At 36.6% G+C, this 19,130-nt stretch overlaps 1 protein-coding gene across 1 annotated transcript in view; it reads left to right on the top strand.

Annotated features, from left to right (window-relative positions):
* The first annotated feature begins 536 nt into the window (after positions 1–536).
* The window catches only part of LOC104634327 (sucrase-isomaltase, intestinal-like), a 50,848-nt gene continuing 32,254 nt past the window's right edge, over positions 537–19,130 (top strand). The window contains exons 1-16 of the mRNA XM_075741411.1: positions 537–808; positions 1,763–1,886; positions 3,418–3,491; positions 5,963–6,083; positions 6,657–6,766; positions 7,677–7,828; positions 9,642–9,813; positions 11,392–11,491; positions 12,232–12,344; positions 14,100–14,225; positions 14,703–14,834; positions 15,578–15,697; positions 16,330–16,443; positions 17,030–17,114; positions 17,874–17,991; positions 18,534–18,705. Coding sequence (XP_075597526.1) covers positions 1,763–1,886; positions 3,418–3,491; positions 5,963–6,083; positions 6,657–6,766; positions 7,677–7,828; positions 9,642–9,813; positions 11,392–11,491; positions 12,232–12,344; positions 14,100–14,225; positions 14,703–14,834; positions 15,578–15,697; positions 16,330–16,443; positions 17,030–17,114; positions 17,874–17,991; positions 18,534–18,705 — 1,833 coding nt within the window. The 5' untranslated portion in view covers positions 537–808. The remainder of the gene's footprint in view (positions 809–1,762; positions 1,887–3,417; positions 3,492–5,962; positions 6,084–6,656; positions 6,767–7,676; positions 7,829–9,641; positions 9,814–11,391; positions 11,492–12,231; positions 12,345–14,099; positions 14,226–14,702; positions 14,835–15,577; positions 15,698–16,329; positions 16,444–17,029; positions 17,115–17,873; positions 17,992–18,533; positions 18,706–19,130) is intronic.

The raw sequence follows: 19,130 nt of genomic DNA on the forward strand, positions 1-19,130 counted from the left end.
ATGGGAAAATAACGCCGAAAGCACCTGCCCGCCAGGTGAACTGTAAGGGCGGAGGGGCAGGAATAATTTCTCTTTTATTTTATTTTTTTTCTTCTGGTTTTTGGTGGAGTTTGTGAACAAATCTTTTCGATCTGAATTGACTTTTTAAATCTGATTTTACATTTCTAAATTTATTTTTGTTTTTCCTCCCCCCCCCCCCCCCCCCCCCGCCAGAAGTAGGTATTTCATCATTTTACCGCGAAAGAAGCAGATTTTAGGGGTGGACATGTTGGTCCCAGTGACTGATTTAGTTTTGAGGGTGGAGTTTGATCCAGTGAGGTCCCGGGAACTTTTTGCTGACTTGGAAATCAATTTTCTTACTTTCATGGATTTGCCAGAATTCCCTTGTCTTCGACTGCCTGATTTTCAGGATATAATTGGCTTGAAATTCCTGCAAATCTAATTGGGACACCAAAAAAACCACAAACCACCTTTGGTTTTATAGCCTTGATATAGAATAAAAATTAATATTTTTCTATTTTTACTCATTTTCACAGCCCCTGACCTTTTCATTCCTACGTATTGCGGAAAGCAGAAAGATGGATTTGGGGAAGTCTGTTTCTCACAACGGAGTACTCTGCGGAATCAGCAAAACGAAGCTGTAAATCTTTAAAAAAAAAAAAAGGCTCAGCTGTACCGGAGGCGTGCAGCTGCCCTTGGCGGACTTCGTTAGCAAACGGTGCACCCGGCTGATAACAGGAAGGAATAAAACGTGGATTTACAGCCGCGCACAACAGACGAAAAAGGAAGGAATAAAAAGGGCCGTAAGGTACGTAATTTAATTTTTCCAGATCCCTGAATTCTTAGAAATTTCTACCCGGCCGCTGCCTGTTTGCCTGGCGGTTGAATATACATTTATAAATCCAAGATCCTTTTTTTTTTTGCATCGAAATACTAAAAGAACAGAAAATTGCATGTTGTAGTTGGTTGGGATGGGCGCAGTTTTAACATTTGTTATTTTGTGGTATTAATCGTTAATTATAATGATCGTTATTGTCATGATTAATTTCAGGTTTTTCCTCCAAAAGAATGTCAGTTTGTAGGGCTCCCAGTAAATATTCAATGTGAAAGAATTGCAGAGAGGCAGAGCCACAGGATTGGTTAATGGTTAGAATGAATTTTTTTTCAGAGTAAAAATGAATTTTTTTTCAACATAAAAATGGCTTTTTTTCAATGTAAAAATGAAATTTTTTTTCAATGTAGTTTTTTGGGGGCTGCTTAGGCACAAGAGGTGCAACAGGCTTAAGCTGTTCTTTTGATGCACACCTTTTTATTCTCTTTTATAACTAACTCTCCTACCCTGTTAATATTTTGTTTTAGGGCAAATTATACAATTATACAAATTTATACAACAGGAGTTTTTGTTTGGTTGAAAAAAATAAAATCCAACTTGCAAAACCAAAACCTGCAGATTGGTTCAGTTTTAGTTCTGGAGTTTTAGTAAAATAGAAAAAAAAAAAAATTTCTCCGTCATTCGAGTTGGATGAAAATTCTGGTTTGTGCATATTTAAAAGGAGTTTGCAGGGAGGAAAAGAAATGTCTCAGTGATGAATCATGACATCAGCCATGTTACCCAAATTAGTCCGATTATGAGGATTATTGCATTTGGTAATGCGTGTGTCGGGGGGTATGATTTAAGGTTGAAATAATTTCTAGAGTTTTCCAAAATGTTTTAATTTTTTTTTTTAAATTTCCTTACACAATGCTGTCCTTCTGGCCGTAGATGGAAAGGAAAAAATTCAGCAAATTGGAAATTATCTTCATCGTCCTCTTCTGTTTGGTGGTGGCCGTGGCCTGTGTCCTCATCGGGATTTTAGCGACGAGAGAAACCGTAACCAAAAGCAGCCGTGAGTGCTGATTTCTGCTGCTGAATCAGGAAAAAAGCCGGAAATTTTGGCTCTGTTTGACAAAATTAAATTAGATATATGTATAAAATTGCAATATAAAAAAATATATCTACGTGGTATATTAAAATATATACTAAATTTTGGATCTGTTTGATAAAATCGAATTACATATATATATAAAAAATGACAATATTAAAAATATATCTACGTATTCTATTAAAAATATAACAAATTTTGGATCTTTTTGATAAAATTAAACGATATATGTATAAAATTGCAATATATTAAAATATATTTACATAGTATGTATAAATATATAATAATTTATATAAACCCACATATATAATTTAGAATTAATTTATAGAGAAATATAAAATTTTACATAAACATAATCAATATAAGTAAAATTTAAAACAATTCTGTTATAATCTGCAGAAATTGGACAGTGGCCCTAGGATCTGATGGGGATTATTTTTCATGCCTGTTGCAATCAGGATCTTCAAGAATGTGAAAAATCACCATTTTCTCCCCCAAAAAAACCCCACCCCAAACCCCATTTTTCTTCTGCTCTTTGCAGAAAATATTCCAGCTCGTGACGTTACTCCGGTTTTATCATTAACCAAAGGCGAAGCGGAGTCACGTGCCGATAACGGGGAGGATATTGAACCGCGGAAATAAACGGGCTGACGCATAATTAAAGGCAAATTTTATCCCCCTTCGAGCCTCGATTTCCTTCTCCTTCATTTTCTAATTGTCAAAAGAGGAGAATTTCAATATTTTTTTAATTTAAAGCGTTATCTAAAAAAAAAAAAAAAACAATAAAAAACCTGGAGGGAGCCAAAGCCCTGTCGTCCAGAGAAAACCCGATAACTGTAAACCCCTGTAATATTTCTACTCTTTTGGTACATCAGAAATTAAAACCTGGAAAAATGAAGTTTTTCCATCTCAATCTGGAGGATTTTTTGTAAAACAAACGAGTAGTTGAGGTTTGTTGGAAGCGATGCTTGAGATGCCAAGAAACGACAGGGCAAAATCATTTAAAATAATACTAATACTAATACCAATACTAATTCTAATACTGGTACTAGCACTAATACTAATACTACTATGATGGGGGAAACCGGGGAAAATTACTATTGCTACTAATGCTAATGCTAATACCAAGTCTAATACTAGTACTAGTACTAGTACTAGTACTAATAGTAGAGATTAACCCCTTTATTTCTATTCCTCACAGAATTTTCCCCAAACTGCTTGAGCTTGACGATAGTTGAGCATGTTGATGGCATCCCGGACTAATACTAATACTAATACTCATACTCATACCAATACTAATGCTAATGCTAATGCTAGTACTAGTGCTAGTGCTAATGCTAACGCTAACGCTAACACTAACACTGACACTAACACTAATACTAATACGACAGGGGAAATCGTTAAAAATACTATTACTGCTAATGCTGATGCTAATACTAATTCTAGTACTAATACTAATACTAGAGATTAACCCCTTTATTTCTATTCCTCACAGAATTTTCCCCAAGCTGCCCAAGTTTGATGATAGCCGAGCGGATTGACTGCATCCCGGACCAAGTTGCCACCAAGGTCTGAAAAAAATGAGAAAAATAAGAAAAAAAAAGAAAAATTAGATTTTTGTAGCTTAACGCCTATTGGGATAAATAACTCCGATTTAATAACAAAAAATTACCTTTTTAATACCAGAGCAGGGTTTTTTTAACCTTTTTTTTTTTTCAACTGGCAAACTGCCTTGAATATTTTTCGGAATTTGGAAATCTTTCTGCTTTGCTGAAGCGGTCTTTTTTTTCTTTTTCTTTTTTTTTTTTTTTTGGGGGGGGGGTGACGTTGGATATTAATGTTTCTAACGACATATTAAACCAAAAATTAGCTCCTTGCAATGAACCGGGTTTTTTTTTTTAGGCTGTAATAGATATTGTGATGGTCTCCAAAGGAAATGGAATCTCTTGAATTTCCGTCACGGAAATTCAGAATTCAGAAAATGAGGTGAATTATTTCCATTTTCCAGAAAAAAAAACCCGCTATTAGAATGTAATAAAATAACATTTAATATAATTTGGCCGTTAAAACTGTCATTAAAGGTCAAACTGATGGCAGCGTCCTCTTTTGCATGGGAGACGGCACTTAATTAATTAATTAATTAATACCTTGGAGCCAGCTCGTGCTGTACCAAGGGACTGACGTCGACTATTAAACTTCTAATTTACGTTATAACTTAATATTAGTATTAAATATCGCCGAATTTGAGAATAGCAGCGGAGGAGCAACATGACCATTGCGTATTGCAGTGGCGTCGCAAATCGATTAATGAATTAATCAACGAATGAAAGTCCGACATTTTGCATCACCCCTAAGATTTAATTTTTTAATTTTTTGAGATTTTTTTTTTTAAATTAAGATATGGTGTGGAATGGAGCAGGCCCGCGAAGTGAACAAGCTGAAAATTCTATTTCCTTTGGGAAGAGTTGATTTTGCAGAATTATTGAATGTGTTTCAATAATAATAATAATAATAATAACAACAACAATAATAATAATTGTTGATTTTGCAGAATTATTGAATTTATTTCAATAATAATAATAATAGTAGTAGTAGTAGCTGCAGCAGCAACACTACTACTAGTAATAGTAATAGTAACAACAAAAATTAACGATAATAATACTGAATTTAATAATAATAACGAATAATAATACTGAAATAATATGGAAAAGACGACTTGTTGCTGCCTTATTTACAATTAATTGGATTTCAGCCAATGTCTCACTGGGAAAATTACAATTAGTTTAAACTCTACGTAAGCTCATTTAGCTGAGAGAAAGCAAATACCTTAAAAAAGCCAGAAAATGAGCAAGTAGAACTGGAATTACCAAAAATACAGATTTATTAACCACGCGGAGGACGGAGGAGAGCTGGGAGTCGTTAACGACTCGCTGCCAAACGAGAGCAAAGTCGAAGGGGAAAGAAACCACCCTGCAAAATGATTCCTCACGGTGATTTTCCTGATAAATCAGTTGATTTCTGCGCATTTGCGTAAAATTACGACGCTGTCAGGTCCTTGACCTCACCCCCGGGGGGGGCAGAGTTCAGGGGTTACCGCTTATAATGTCATAAAACCCGCTGCCTTATCTGGAATTAATCCTGGATTTGGTCATCCGGTTGCCGCCAGGTGGATTTTATGGCCGCGGGGCAGGGGGGGGGGGGGCGAGCGTTTATCTTTCTTGGCCCAAAACTTTTCCAATTGCGCCGATAAATTTTGGGGTGGAGCCTGGGCCCTTCCTTGGCGCCGGGCACGAAAGGTGCGGGCTCGGAAATATGGACAGGCTCAAGGTTTCCCTATATATATATGCGTACATACATTACAGCATAGCACAGCATCATGTAAGGTATGTGTGCATTATAGGATAATATAGCCTAGCCTAGCATAATGTATGTATATATTATAGGATAATATAGCATAGCATAGCATAGCATAATGTGTGTATATATTATAGTATAATATAGTATAGCATAGCATAATGTATGTATACATTATAGCATAATATAGCATAGCATAATATGATGCATGTATACATTATAAGATAATATAGCATAGTATAGCACACATTATAGTATAATATAGTAGAGCACAGCATAATGTAATGTATGTATATATTATAGTATAATATAGCATAGCATAATATAATGTACATATACATTATAGTATAATATAGCATAGCATAGCATAATATAATATAATGCATGTATACATTATAGTATAATATAGTATAGCACAGCATAAAATAATGTATCTATACATTATAGTATAATATATTATAGCATAGTATAATATAATGTATGTATACATTATAGTATAGCATAGCATAGCATAATGTATGTATACATTATAGTGTAGTATAGCATAGCATAATACATGTATACATACATATATAGAAACCCTGTTATGTTATATGTTATTTCTATTCTAGTCGATTTGATTCGATTCGATTCGATTAGATTGGATTTGAAATTTATTTCTATTAAAATCTCTTCTTCCGAACCAGAACCTCTGTGCCCTCCGCGGGTGCTGCTGGAGCCCCCAGGGTGACCCCGCGGTTCCCTGGTGCTTCTTCTCATCAGAGCACGGGTACAGGCTGGTGGGGGACGTGCAAACAACTCAGCAGGGTAAGCTGGCACCAAGGCTCCAGGGCGAGGAGCACCCAGATTTTCATGTCAATAAAATGGATTTCATTTCATTTCATAGATTTTAAATTTTAAGTTTTAAATTTCATTTTATTGCTTTATTTTTACTTTTTAAATTTTTATTTTATTTTATTTTTATTTTATTATTTTATTTTTATTTTATTTTATTTTATTTTTATTAATTTAGTTTCATTTCATTTAACTTAATTTTTTTTATTCATTTCATTTCATTTCATTTCACTTCACTTAATGTTTATTGATTTTATTTTAATTTTTTATTTAATTTTTCTTTTTTATTTTACTTTATTTTTATTTTTTATTAATTTAATTTCATTTCATTTCACTTAATTTTTATTTTATTTTATTTTGCTTTATTTTATTTTATTTTGCTTTATTTATATTTTTATTAATTTCATTTCATTTATTTTTTATGTATTTTACTTTATTTTTATTTTTATGAATTTAATTTTTAATTTTAATTTTATTTTATTTTACTTTACTTTATTTTGCTTTATTTTTATTTTTTATTCATGTCATTTCACTTCCCCCCACCAGGCTTTCAAGCTACCCTGACTCGCCTCTCCTCACCTTCGCTTTTCGGGAATGACATCGACACCGTCCTGCTCACGGCGGAGCACCAGACCCCAAATCGCTTTCGCTTCAAGGTCAGTTTTTCACCTCATTATCCACAAGATTTCGGCGAGATCTGTGCATGAAAAATTGCAAAATACCCTTAAAAAGATCAAATTTTAATCTTCATTCCATTCCCACCCCCCCTTCTTCATTGGGAAATGATTTTGGGCCAAATACGCCGATTTATGGTCTGTCTCGCCATCGTTTTGGCAGAAAGCGTTAGCACTTCCAAAGAGCTTTGCATTTTATGGAAAATTCAGCGGCCAGTGCAGAAGTCAATATGCCAAAATCCATGGATTTGGGGGCTGGACAGGACTTCTGAGGCTTATTTATTATTTTTTAATTTTTAATTTTTATTTATTATTTATTATTTATTATTGATTTTTAAATTTTAATGTTTAACTTTTAATTTTTAATATTTAAATTTTGATTTATTTTATTTTTATTCTTATTTTGTTGTTTCTTTTTTCTTTCTTTTTCTGTTTCCTTTTCCCTTTTTCCTTTTCCCTTTTTTCCTTTTTCCTTTTTCTTTCCTTTTTCTTTTTTCTTTTTCTTTCCTTTTTCTTTTTTCTTTTCCTTCTTTCTCTTTACTTTTTTCCTTTTTTCTTTTTTCCTTTTTCCTTCTTTTCTTTTTTTTTTTCCCCTCTTTTTCTTTCTTAAGTTTTCTTGGGGCTGGAGGGTGACACATGTTCTCCTGCCAAAAAATCTGGGAGTCAGGCTGGGTTTGGTTCCACCCAGCCAAGGTGGAACACGTAGAGATGCTGAAGAAGCGCTGGGCAAACAAATTGCACAGAATTCAGCCTCCTGCCTCTTTCCCATGGGAAAAATACCCTCAGATCAAGCAATAATGGGAAACCCCCTCGTATCTCCTCAAATTAAGAGGCTGAAATTAATTAGGTGTTAATTTCTAAAGTACCCATTTCGTTCTTTAAACACATGCAGATCACCGATCCTAAAACGCAAAGATTTGAAGTTCCCCATGAGCACGTGACATCTTTCAGCGGTCCAGCAGCCTCCGATTTAAAATATAAAGTTTATGTCCAGCAAAATCCCTTTGGCATCAAGGTGGCCAGAGCAAGCAACGAAAAAGTTTTGTGAGTAAAATTTGGGGCTTTATATCCATAAAATCATGATGCCAGCTGTTTTCTCTGAAGGTCCCTGTTGCTTTAGGTGACCTCTTGGACACGTGAACTTCTGCTTCTCTTCTTTTGATGGATAAGTGGGACGGAAAGACTCCAGATAAAATTTGGGACATGGGGAGGTCTATCTCATGGGCTTTGCCATCTTCTTTTGATGGATAAACGGGATGGAAACACTCTTTCCAGATAAAATTTGGGACATGGGGAGGTCTATCTCATGGGGCTTAGGTTTTGCCATGTTGGCTCTGTGCCCTCTTCTGCTCTGGGGAGAATTGATGAATTGTGCCATCCATCAATTATGATGAGAAGTCCTTCCCAGTATCACCAGTTGATCTTCTGGAGGGTAGGAAGGCTCTGCAGAGGGATCTGGACAGGCTGGATCGATGGGCCAAGGCCAACTGGATGAGGTTTAACAAGGCTCAGTGATGGGTCCTGCACTTGGGTCACACCAACCCCAGGCAACGCTACAGGTTTGGGGAAGAGTGGCTGCAAAGTTGCCTGATGGAAAAGGACCTGGAGGTATTGGTCGACAGTGGCTGACCATGAGCCAGCAGCATGTCCAGGTGGCCAAGAAAGCCAACAACATCCTGGCTTGTATCAGCAATGGTGTGGCCAGCAAGACCAGGGCAGTGACCATCCCCCTGTACTCAGCCTTGAGTGCTGTGTTCAGTTTTGGGTCCCTCACTACCAGAAAGACATTGAGGTGCTGGAGTGTGTCCAGAGAAGGCCAAGGATGTGGGGAAGGGTCTGGAGAACAAGTTTATGAGCGGCTGAGGGACCTGGGGTTGTTTAGCCTGGAGAAGAGGAGGCTGAGGGGCGACCTGATCGCTCTCTACAACTGCCTCAAAGGAGGTTGTGGGGAGGTCGGGTTGGTCTCTTCTCCCAAGTAACTAGTGATAGGACAAGAGGAAATGGTGTCAAACTACACCAGGGGAGGTTTAGGTTGGAGATGAGGAGAAATTTCTTCACCGAAAGAGTGGTCAGGCATTGGACCAGGCTGCCCGGAGTCCCCATCCCTGGAGCTGTTCAAAAACCATGTAGACGTGGCACTTGGGGACATGGTGGTGTTGGGTTGATGGTTGGACTTGATGACCTTAGAGATCTTTTCCAACCTTAAAGATTCCATGATTCTGTGATCTTTCCTGTCGTATTTATGATGCTCTTCCCAATGTTCTCAGCCCTCCAAATCAGGTTGTGCTTCGGGTGTGCGACAGGAGACTATTTGGCACCAACCGGCGCTAAGATGGTCTTAGAAAATTTTCAGTAAAATATTCACTTTTGTGCTGAAGGATTTTAATCTCTTTGTTTTTCTAAAAAAAAAACCCCAAAACCCCCAAAAACCCCAAACCTAAAGAAAGCAAAGCTGAGACCCACTGAAAAAGCGGAAATGTGTGAAAGATTGATTTATTCGGCACACGGAGAGGAGAATAATTTAATTCAATGGGTTCGAAACAGCTCTCTAGAAGATTGCTTAAATTTTCCTTAGGTTTTTATTTAATTTGGGGGAAAAAAAGAAAAAAAAAAATTGGGACCTGTTTGGATCAGTGCTCTAGAAGATTGCTTAAATTTTCCTCAGGCTTTCATTTAATTTTGGGGAAAAAAAAAAGTTGGATTTTATGTTTTTAAGAAAAACCCTTCCACAATTAATAAATTATCATTAAAAACCACCCTGTATTTTTACTACAATATGCAACGTTTGGGCCGAATGACTGACATTCACGTGATCAAATGAAATTTTTAGCTGACGTTTTTCCTGTTATTTCGCCAGGTTCGATACCACCATCGGCCCGCTGGTGTACGCCGAGCAGTTCTTACAGCTCTCCATCAAACTCCCCAGCAGCAACATCTACGGGGTGGGTGAGCACGTGCACAAGCAATACCGACACGACGTCAACTGGAAAACCTGGCCCATGTTCAGCAGGGACGTGGCCCCTTCCGGAGTAAGGACTTATTTTTCTTACGTTTTCCTTCTTTTCAGGTAAATTCAAGAATCCGGTCGTAGTCGGCGTGTTAATGTTATCCGATTAGTTTTAATTTTTATTTTTTTTTTCCTGAAAGGCTTGCCAAGTGTCGCGAAACGCGTGATTCCCGCTGGAATCGCTAAATATTTTGGGTTGAATTGGTTGGGTTTTGCTGCAACTCAGCTGATGAACATTAATATCTGACAGGCTTTGGGGTTTTTTTAACTTTCTTTTCCTGCCTGTGCAGCGCTGTGTGCAAAATTTGGTAGATACAAAGTTTTTCCATCTGCGGCATCATATCTTACAAAACAAAAGCAAAATACGTCTGCAATTATTTTGTTTCTACAGTTTCTGCCCTTTTTTTTCCCCAACGTAATTTCTAGGGCATCTGGTTTTCAAAAAAACCCCAAAAACCCCACATATTCTTCCACCTGCAATGAGATGTTTTATCCCGAATCCACGAGTTTTTGACGCCCTATCGCTCTATCACTGCATCAACTTGCAAAATTTGGGATTTAAAAATCAGTCGTTGGTGTTTATACTCATTTTTCGCTTCTTGCTTTTTCTGACATTCATTTCTGTGATTCCCACAGATGACTTGGTTTTTTGGGGGGGGGGGGGGGCCTGCTTTTGGGGAAAATAGACAGCCAAACCTTATTGCTGTGCTTATTCATAGATTTTTGATGAGAAAAAGGAAATATTTGGTAGAGTGTACGAGCACTTGACAGGGTAATATTGCAAAAAAAAAAAAAAAAAATTAAATTTCTGGTGTCTAATCAATGCTAGGGAGCAAGAAAAGTAATGTAGAACCTAGGAGAAGGCATAATAAGAATATTTTTACACTCGATTTGAGTCTCTAAACCAGCTTATTTATAAGTCTAGCATCTCAAACTCAGTTTAAAATTGTTTTTCATGATTTGAGATAATAATTAAATGAGTGTTAAACAGAGATTGTTTAATGCAGCACCGATCCTTATGTGGAATTCGGAGTAAGTCCTGAAATCTTTTGCTGAAATAGGAGTGATGTGCACGGGATTCAGGGAGCAGCTCGATGTTTGCAGTTAATTAACGTTTTAGAAGAAAAAAAAGAAAAAAAAAATCTTTCAAAGTTTGGAGACATTGTCTGTGGGCCGATAGATGTATTTTGATTTTTGAACTGGAAAGTGGAATTTTCCTCGCTATCAACAAAACTTAGTGTAGAAAAGGTCTCCTTGATTTTCTTTCCATCCCTACTAGAGATAAAATTTATCATCTTCATCTTTTAAATAATAAGTATGTGGAGGTTCTCATCCAAACGGCTCCACTGAAGGTTGGTTTCCCCAAATTTGTGCTTTCAACAGATTCTAGCAACTTAAAGACATTCCCGTAAAAGAGAGAAATAAAAAAAAACCAAACCAAAACCCCCCGAGGTTAGTGTTGGTAATTTTATTTTTGCCGTCTTTTTTCCTTTTGAGAAGTTTAACCTCACGTGTGATATATTGTTGAGATACCGCAGGGCGTGTATTGTCACTGTATTTTTATTTTTTTTTTAAATGAGCTTTTCTCTTTTCCTTTAAGAACACGGATAACTTGTATGGTGTTCAGACTTTCTTCTTGTGTTTGGAAGACACCACTGGAGCCTCTTTTGGTGTTTTCTTGATGAATAGCAACGCCATGGGTAAGGATGTCTTCTCCATAAGTACTGCAAAAAATGTAAATACGTTATTTAAATCATCTGGAATGCCATGGGTAAGAATGCCTTCTCCATAAGTATTGCACTATATATATATATATTTTAAATGATCTGCAGGGCTACTGCACTGTGAACCTGCTGAGCTGATGTAGATTTTGAAAAAAAAAAAAGACAAATCTTGAAGAAAGTTGGCTTATAATCTGTGGCTGCAGCCATTTTTTCAAGCGTTTACTCGTGTTTCCCATACAAGCGGCGCTAAGGTTGCATTGCCAGACCCGTGTCATACGCCTCGTGCGCATTTTTATTGATGTTCAGGGACATTTCAGTCCAAGATAGTGGAATCTGAGTCTGAATTTAGACTGAGCGGCACTCGGAAATATATGCCCTGAATTTCCTTTAGATAATTATGTACGTAGTTGGGCGCTTAACACATAGTCAAGCGACTCGAGACCGAAAATTTCAGGAGAAGAAGTTGTGCCATTGGATTTCTCTTTTCTTTCTGGACTGTAAAGGAATGTAAATATGGATATTTAAAAAAAAAATTAAAAAATTTTAAAAAGAGCTGAGAATTGTTGCAAGCTCCAATACTGGGTTTGGGTTTCCTTGAATATTTTTGGTCGATATTTTTCTCCCAAACAATTTGTATCTCTTTTGTTTTGCCATCACAGTTATTTGAGATTTAGGTAATATCCCAAATCAATTCTGTGTATTTTTTTTGCTCGCAGAATTCGCCCTGCAGCCAGCGCCAGCTGCCACTTACAGAACAATCGGTGGAATTCTTGATTTTTACGTCTTCTTGGGAGATACCCCTGAGCAAGTCGTGCAGGAGTACCTGAAGGTACGTTGATGAACCCCAACCCAGAGGTGGTGGATCCTCCATCCTTGGAGATGCTCAAAGCATGACCGAAGACAGCCCTGGGCAAACAGCTCTTGGTCATTCTTCTTTGTCCAAGGCTGATCTTTGAGTAGATGATCTCCAACCACCATCATCCTGTGGCTTAAACTGAGAAATTATGCATTGAACATTGTTTTTTGCGTTTTTTTGGGGGTTTTTTTTTGGTTTTTTAAGTTTTCTTTTCTCCCCTTCTATTTCCACGTCTCTTCACTATTTTATTAATCCAAAACTATAACTCAAGGTTTGCCCCTAACCCGTGACGGTTTTATGAAAACATGATTTGCTGGTAGCAAAGTATCTATACCTCTGTTGAGGTCACCATGGCAACTAATTACGATGTGTAGTTTTGGGGGCCAAATCCGTGTTTCAACAACTTCTTAAGGAAAGGATATGTGAGATTCTAAACAGCATTAAAGTTAGTTCTTTAGTAACTTAAATCTTTAAATTTAGACTAAAACTTTTTCCTTTCCTTTCCTTTCCTTTCCTTTCCTTTCCTTTCCTTTCCTTTCCTTTCCTTTCCTTTCCTTTCCTTTCCTTTCCTTTCCTTTCCTTTCCTTTCCTTTCCTTTCCTTTCCTTTCCTTTCCTTTCCTTTCCTTTCCTTTCCTTTCCTTTCCTTTCCTTTCCTTTCCTTTCCTTTCCTTTCCTTTCCTTTCCTTCCCTTCCCTTCCCTTTTTCCTCCTCTCTTCTTCTTCTCTCCCTTCCCTTCCCTTCCCTTCCCTTCCCTTCCCTTCCCTTCCCTTCCCTTCCCTTCCCTTCCCTTCCTTCCCTTCCCTTCCCTTCCCTTCCCTTCCCTTCCCTTCCCTTCCCTTTCCCTTCCCTTCCCTTCCCTTCCCTTCCCTTCCCTTCCCTTCCCTCCTTTCCCTTCCTTTCCTTTCCTTTCCTTTCCTTTCATTTTCCTTTCATTTTCTCTTTTTTCTTTTCTCTTTTCTTTTCTTTTCTTTTCTTTTCTTTTCTTTTCTTTTCTTTTCTTTTCTTTTCTTTTCTTTTCTTGTCTTGTCTTGTCTTGTCTTGTCTTGTCTTGTCTTGTCTTGTCTTGTCTTGTCTTGTCTTGTCTTTTCTCTTTTCTTTTCTTTCTTTTCTTTTCTTTTCTTTTCTTTTCTTTTCTTTTCTTTTCTTTTCTTTTCTTTTCTTTTATTTTCTTTTATTTTCTTTTCTTTTCTTTTCTTTTCTTTTCTTTTCTTTTCTTTCTTTCTTTTCTTTTCTTTCATTTTCTTTTCTTTTCTTTACATTTTCTTTTCTTTTATGTTCTTTAATTTTCTTTTCTTTCTTTTCTTTTCTTTTCTTTTCTTTTCTTTTCTTTTCTTTTCTTTTCTTTTCTTTTCTTTTCTTTTCTTTTCTTTTCTTTTCTTTTCTTTTCTTTTCTTTTCTTTTCTTTTCTTTTCTCATCATACGATATCATATCATATCATATATCGTATATCATATATAATATCATATCATATATCATATCATATCATATCAATCTTTATTGGTAGCAGTGGATACATCATTCATTACATCATTTACACCTGTTAGGGTTTTGGGGGTTTTTTTGGGAAAAAAAGACATTAGAAAAATAAAGCAGCTGCGGGCGATCGCCTGAAACGCACGTTATCGTACTCGAGTTGAATGGTTTGAGAGAGAGTCGGAGAATTTAGGGAATCGGACCCAAAGAGAGGAGGTCGATGACGCTTCTCATTTTCGGGTTTAATTTCCAGTTGGTAGGATTGCCGGCATTGCCCTCCTATTGGACTCTGGGATTTCAACTCAGCCGCTACGATTATGGGTCTCTCGATGAGGTGAAGGCTGTTGTGGACAGAAACAGAGCAATCGGCCTCCCGTATGTGAGTAAAAATGTGATTTTTATTTTTTTTTTTGTTCTTCTTTTCAACTACAGCCATTTTTATTGACCACACAGTTTTCTATATCAAATGCTGAATGATTTTAGATCTCATTCGCTCACTTTTTTGTGGAAACAATTTTTCGGTTTCAAGTTTCCAACTCAATATTTTTATTTCCCTGTTACGCACGTTTCTTTGGCTTAAGCTGTGAGCCGATGATGTCAAACCCAGTGCGCAAATTCACTTTACGCTCTCAGGAGCCCTGCGAAATTAAAGAGCATCGGAAGCTAATTCCCCCCCCACCCCAATTTAACGACGGGTAGCAGTTTAAAAAAAACACTTTAGGTGCCCACATCCAGCTGAACGGTGGATTGCATCAGCTGCTTTTCTGGGAATTTTTAATTAAAATGCAGCACGTTGAGAAGACGCGCTGTGGTTGGGACCCTGCAGCATCACGTCTAACATCCCATTTTCTTCCAGGATGTTCAGTACACGGATATCGACTACATGGAAGCAAGGAAAGATTTTACTTACGACAAAGTGAAATTCAAGGACCTCCCCAGTTTTCAAACTTTTATGCATGACCACGGGCAAAAATACATTATTATACTGGTGAGCACTTAGCTATTTATTTTTCCATTTTAAATAACATCAATATTTTAGTCTTGAGAAGAGGAGGCTGAGGGGACACCTTGTTGCCCTCTACGACTACCTCAAAGGAGGTTGTGGTGAGGTGGGTGTTGGTCTCCTCCCAAGTAACAAATGATAGGACGAGAGGAAACGGTCTCAAGTTGCGTCAGGGGCGGTTTAGAGTGGAGATGAGGAGAAATCTCTTCATCGAAAGAGTGGTCAGGCATTGGACCAGGCTGCCCGGAGAGGTGATGGAGTCCCCATCCCTGGAGCTGTTCAAAAAACGTGTAGACGTGACACTTCAGGACGTGGTTTAGTAGATACGGTGGTGTAGGGTCAATGGTTGGACTTGATGATCTTAGAGGTCTTTTCCAACCTTAATGACTCTTCTATGATTCTGTGATTATTCATATGTATGTTACATATAGTTAATACATAGGTTGTTATGTGAGACTTCTTTTTGCGTAGCTACTGGGCTCTATGTAATCATTGTAGAGAACTGATACGGAGAGAACAGTTATATATATAAAATATATTTAATATATTATATATACCTATTAGTATGAGTATGAGTATGAGTACTGTGGTGGTGATGACGTTGTTGTTACTCATTTTTCCATGTCATTGCTGGGTTCTGTGTAATTGTTGTTGAGAACCAATAACTGATGGAGAGAACCGGGGGGGGTGGGGTGGGTTTTTTTTGGTGTGTTTTTCCACTTTTTTAGGATCCCGCTATTAGCACAGAGGCTCTGGCTGATGGTTCTCCCTACCAAGCCTATGAGAGGGGACAAAGCAAGAAAATTTGGGTTAACGAGTCGGATGGAGTAACACCGTTAGTTGGAGAGGTAATAAATATTATTTCAGAATATTTCCTGGGTTTTTATCTTTTTCTTTTTTTTTTTTTTTTACATTTCCATTTTTTCAAAAGGAAAAATGAGCAATTTTGAAGGTTTGGGAAACATGGGCAGCCAATATCTGTTTATTTTCAATAATTATCAGAGAGCAATTCCTGCTTTTTACTGCTTTGAAAATTTCTTTACAATTAGTTCACAAATACAGCTGTTTATTGTAAAATTTGCATCACTTCAAAATAATTTTTACTTTAAAAATGACTTTGGAGTTTAGAACTCAGAAGTTAAAAAAAGCCACTTTCTGCCTTATTTCTGCATGTGAATTTAAGAATAATAGAATTAATATTAATTAAAATTGATAATTTGTTGTAATTAATAATATTTTAATAATGATAATTAATGTTAATTAATAAGGATAATTCACTCTTGCAATTTACAGCTCAAAAACCTTCTACCAATCGCTACATCAATGCTGTCCCGCAAAACTAATAATCCTGAGGTTTTATACTCAAATGCTTCTCCAAGAGAGCGATTCACACAAATCTGAAGGAAATCTGAGGATTTTAATTTTTCTGTAAGGTCATCAAGAGTTTTTAATTTAATTATTTCCCTTTTTTTAATCGTAGGTGTGGCCAGGAAGAACTGTCTTCCCAGACTTCACCAACCCAGACTGCACCAGCTGGTGGGTGGAGGAATGCAAAATATTTTATAACCAAGTGCCCTATGACGGGATCTGGATTGTAAGTAATTCCTGAAATTTTCATATTTTTTTTGCAAAAATAGGCTAATGGCAAGTCAGGTTTTAGTTTGCATTGATACAAAGGAAGATTTGCTGAGAATAACCCGAAATCTCTGTGGGATTTTTATTTTTAATAAATGGTGTCTTTTGGGAGAAATTATTTTCCATGCAGAGAAAAGGCGAAAACACTTTGTAGGATTTTGGGTTTTAAGTCGGTAAAGTCATTTTTTCTCAGGCTACAACAAATAACCTTTGTTTATAACACAGGATTTGGGAAGAATGATAGTACATAATTTCTCCAGTTTGGGTGGCGTGTCACCATCGCCACTTAAAATAATCTTTTTGACATTCAGAAAGATTTTTTTTTTTTTCCCTTTGATTATTTTGTAAATCAATGTCCTGGTTGCTGGATGAGGAGTTCAGCAGCTTATGAATATTATTCTTTAAATATTTCTTGTGTCCTCAAGTCATAGTTGCTGCAAGCGGGTTTGTAATGGTATATTTGGCTGAAAGCCCAAGAATTGCTGTTATGAATGAACTTTATTGGAAATTTGAAATTTGAAAAATTTGAATTTGTGATTTTTCAGGATATGAATGAAGTAGCCAGCTTTGTTCAAGGCTCAAGTAACGGCTGTGAGCAGAACGACTTAAACTATCCTCCTTTCACGCCCCGTAAGTCCATCGTTTTTTAGCTGGGGAGGAAAAAAAATTAGAAAATTAGGAATTACTGTCGTCCCATCAGCTAAAAGAGGATTTTTTACTACAGGTTTTATGGAGGGTTTAGCAAGCATTATTATTGCCTGAAAGCACAAATATGCCCACGACCAGGTCAAAGATGTGGTTTATTTAGCACATCAGAACAGGACGTCTTATTTTGCTGCTTTCCAAATGATCGCGGAATGTTGCCATTGCTTTAATTGGCTGTAACGATTTAATTAATTTTCTTGTAACGCCGACAGTTTTAGAGCTGTGGGCAGCGCCAAAGTGTAATTTAAATTCTTTATTGAGGCAGAAATTTGAGCATTGCTGGTACGCGGTCAGATGAAATGATGCGGAAATTTTGGGGTGTAGTTTTTGGCTGAGTCCTTCCTTGTGGGAGAAATCCATCTTGAAACTGGATTTAAGTTTATTAAGTTGAAAAACTTATTTTGCTGTTTCTGCATCGACTGCTGTGAGAAACGGGAATTTCGAAGGCAGGAATATTCTTCGTTAAAGCAAAGATGAATAAATGTGGAAACCCACGGTAATGTTGCATGACACGGGCGAGAACTCGCTGCTTTGGGGTAAGGTTAACGCAAATGCCGAACTGAGAAAAGGCCCCAAATATCATGAACGTGCGCGAAGGAATTAATTAAATTGATCAGATTTGATTTTTCAAAAAAGAGTTTGCTTAAATCCATTTAAAAATACTTCTGAATGGTTTTCCTGCAGATATCGTTGACAGACTGTTGTATTCCAAGACGCTCTGTATGGATGCAGTGCAGAAGTGGGGGCGACAATACGACGTTCACAACCTTTACGGATACTCCATGACCCTCTCGACACAACGGTGAGGCACCTGACTTGATGAGAATGGGCAGAGTAGAGCGTGTGACCTCTATTTGGAAAAAATATGAGCAATTTCAGTCCCCGGCAATCAATACGAAATGATCAGTCTTCCCACAATAGGCTGAAGCTAGGCAGGCAAAAATTGCATTTTTTCTTAAATTCGAATTGAATCTGGACTCGAAATTCGATTCATGTTGGGTTTCAGTGATGCCGCTACGAGTAGAGGAAGCTGAAAGGAGATCTGAGCTTTATTATTTGGAGTTGGAATTTGACGAAGATTGGCAGGCAAAAACTTGCAGAAAGATTCTTTAATGTGAAACAAAAAAATTTTATATATATAATTTAGTTAATAGACACCTGGTTAAACTTAAGGGGGTCTGTATCCTTAGCTTATTTATAATTGTGAATAAATAAATGAAAATTAATAGAAACTTTCCTTATTACAAAGGAACTCACCTCCACAGCTTTTTCTTTTTTATTTTTTGCCTAATGCCAAACTTTTTTAAAAAAAATTTTTTTTTTTTTTTTTTTTTTTACTTACAGAGCCATTGAAAATTTGTTTCCTGGAAAACGAAGCTTCCTTCTTTCAAGATCTACTTTTGCAGGATCGGGAAAGTACGCTGGACACTGGCTGGGAGATAACGCGGCAACGTGGGGCCACATAAAATGGGCAATACCCGGAATGCTGGAATTTGGCCTCTTTGGAATCCCTTATGTATGAAAACAGTCATTTATGGGACTTTTCAAAACAAACGGGTATCTGTGATGCCCAATATGGATAAGCCCACCCGAATTTTTTTTTTAAAAAAAAATTACATAGAAATATAAATATTATAAATATATAATGCAAATATAGAAATATTTAGAAATTATAGGAATAATATATAGAAATATATATAAAAATAATATAGAGATGTTATCTATATGTAGAATATATAGAAATAATAAATAAATATATGAATAAAGCATATTATAAATGAATACAAATTAAACTATAATTTATTAAGCATATAATGAATTAATCCCCTATAATATATTAAGCATATAATATAATAATCATAGAATATATTAAGCATATAATAGAATGAATAAATCCTCTATAATAAATTTTAATCCCCCTATAAATCCCTTTAGGAATCT

The sequence above is a fragment of the Balearica regulorum genome, unplaced genomic scaffold (assembly GCF_011004875.1).
Source record: "Balearica regulorum gibbericeps isolate bBalReg1 unplaced genomic scaffold, bBalReg1.pri S36, whole genome shotgun sequence".
Taxonomy (NCBI): Eukaryota; Metazoa; Chordata; class Aves; order Gruiformes; family Gruidae; genus Balearica; species Balearica regulorum.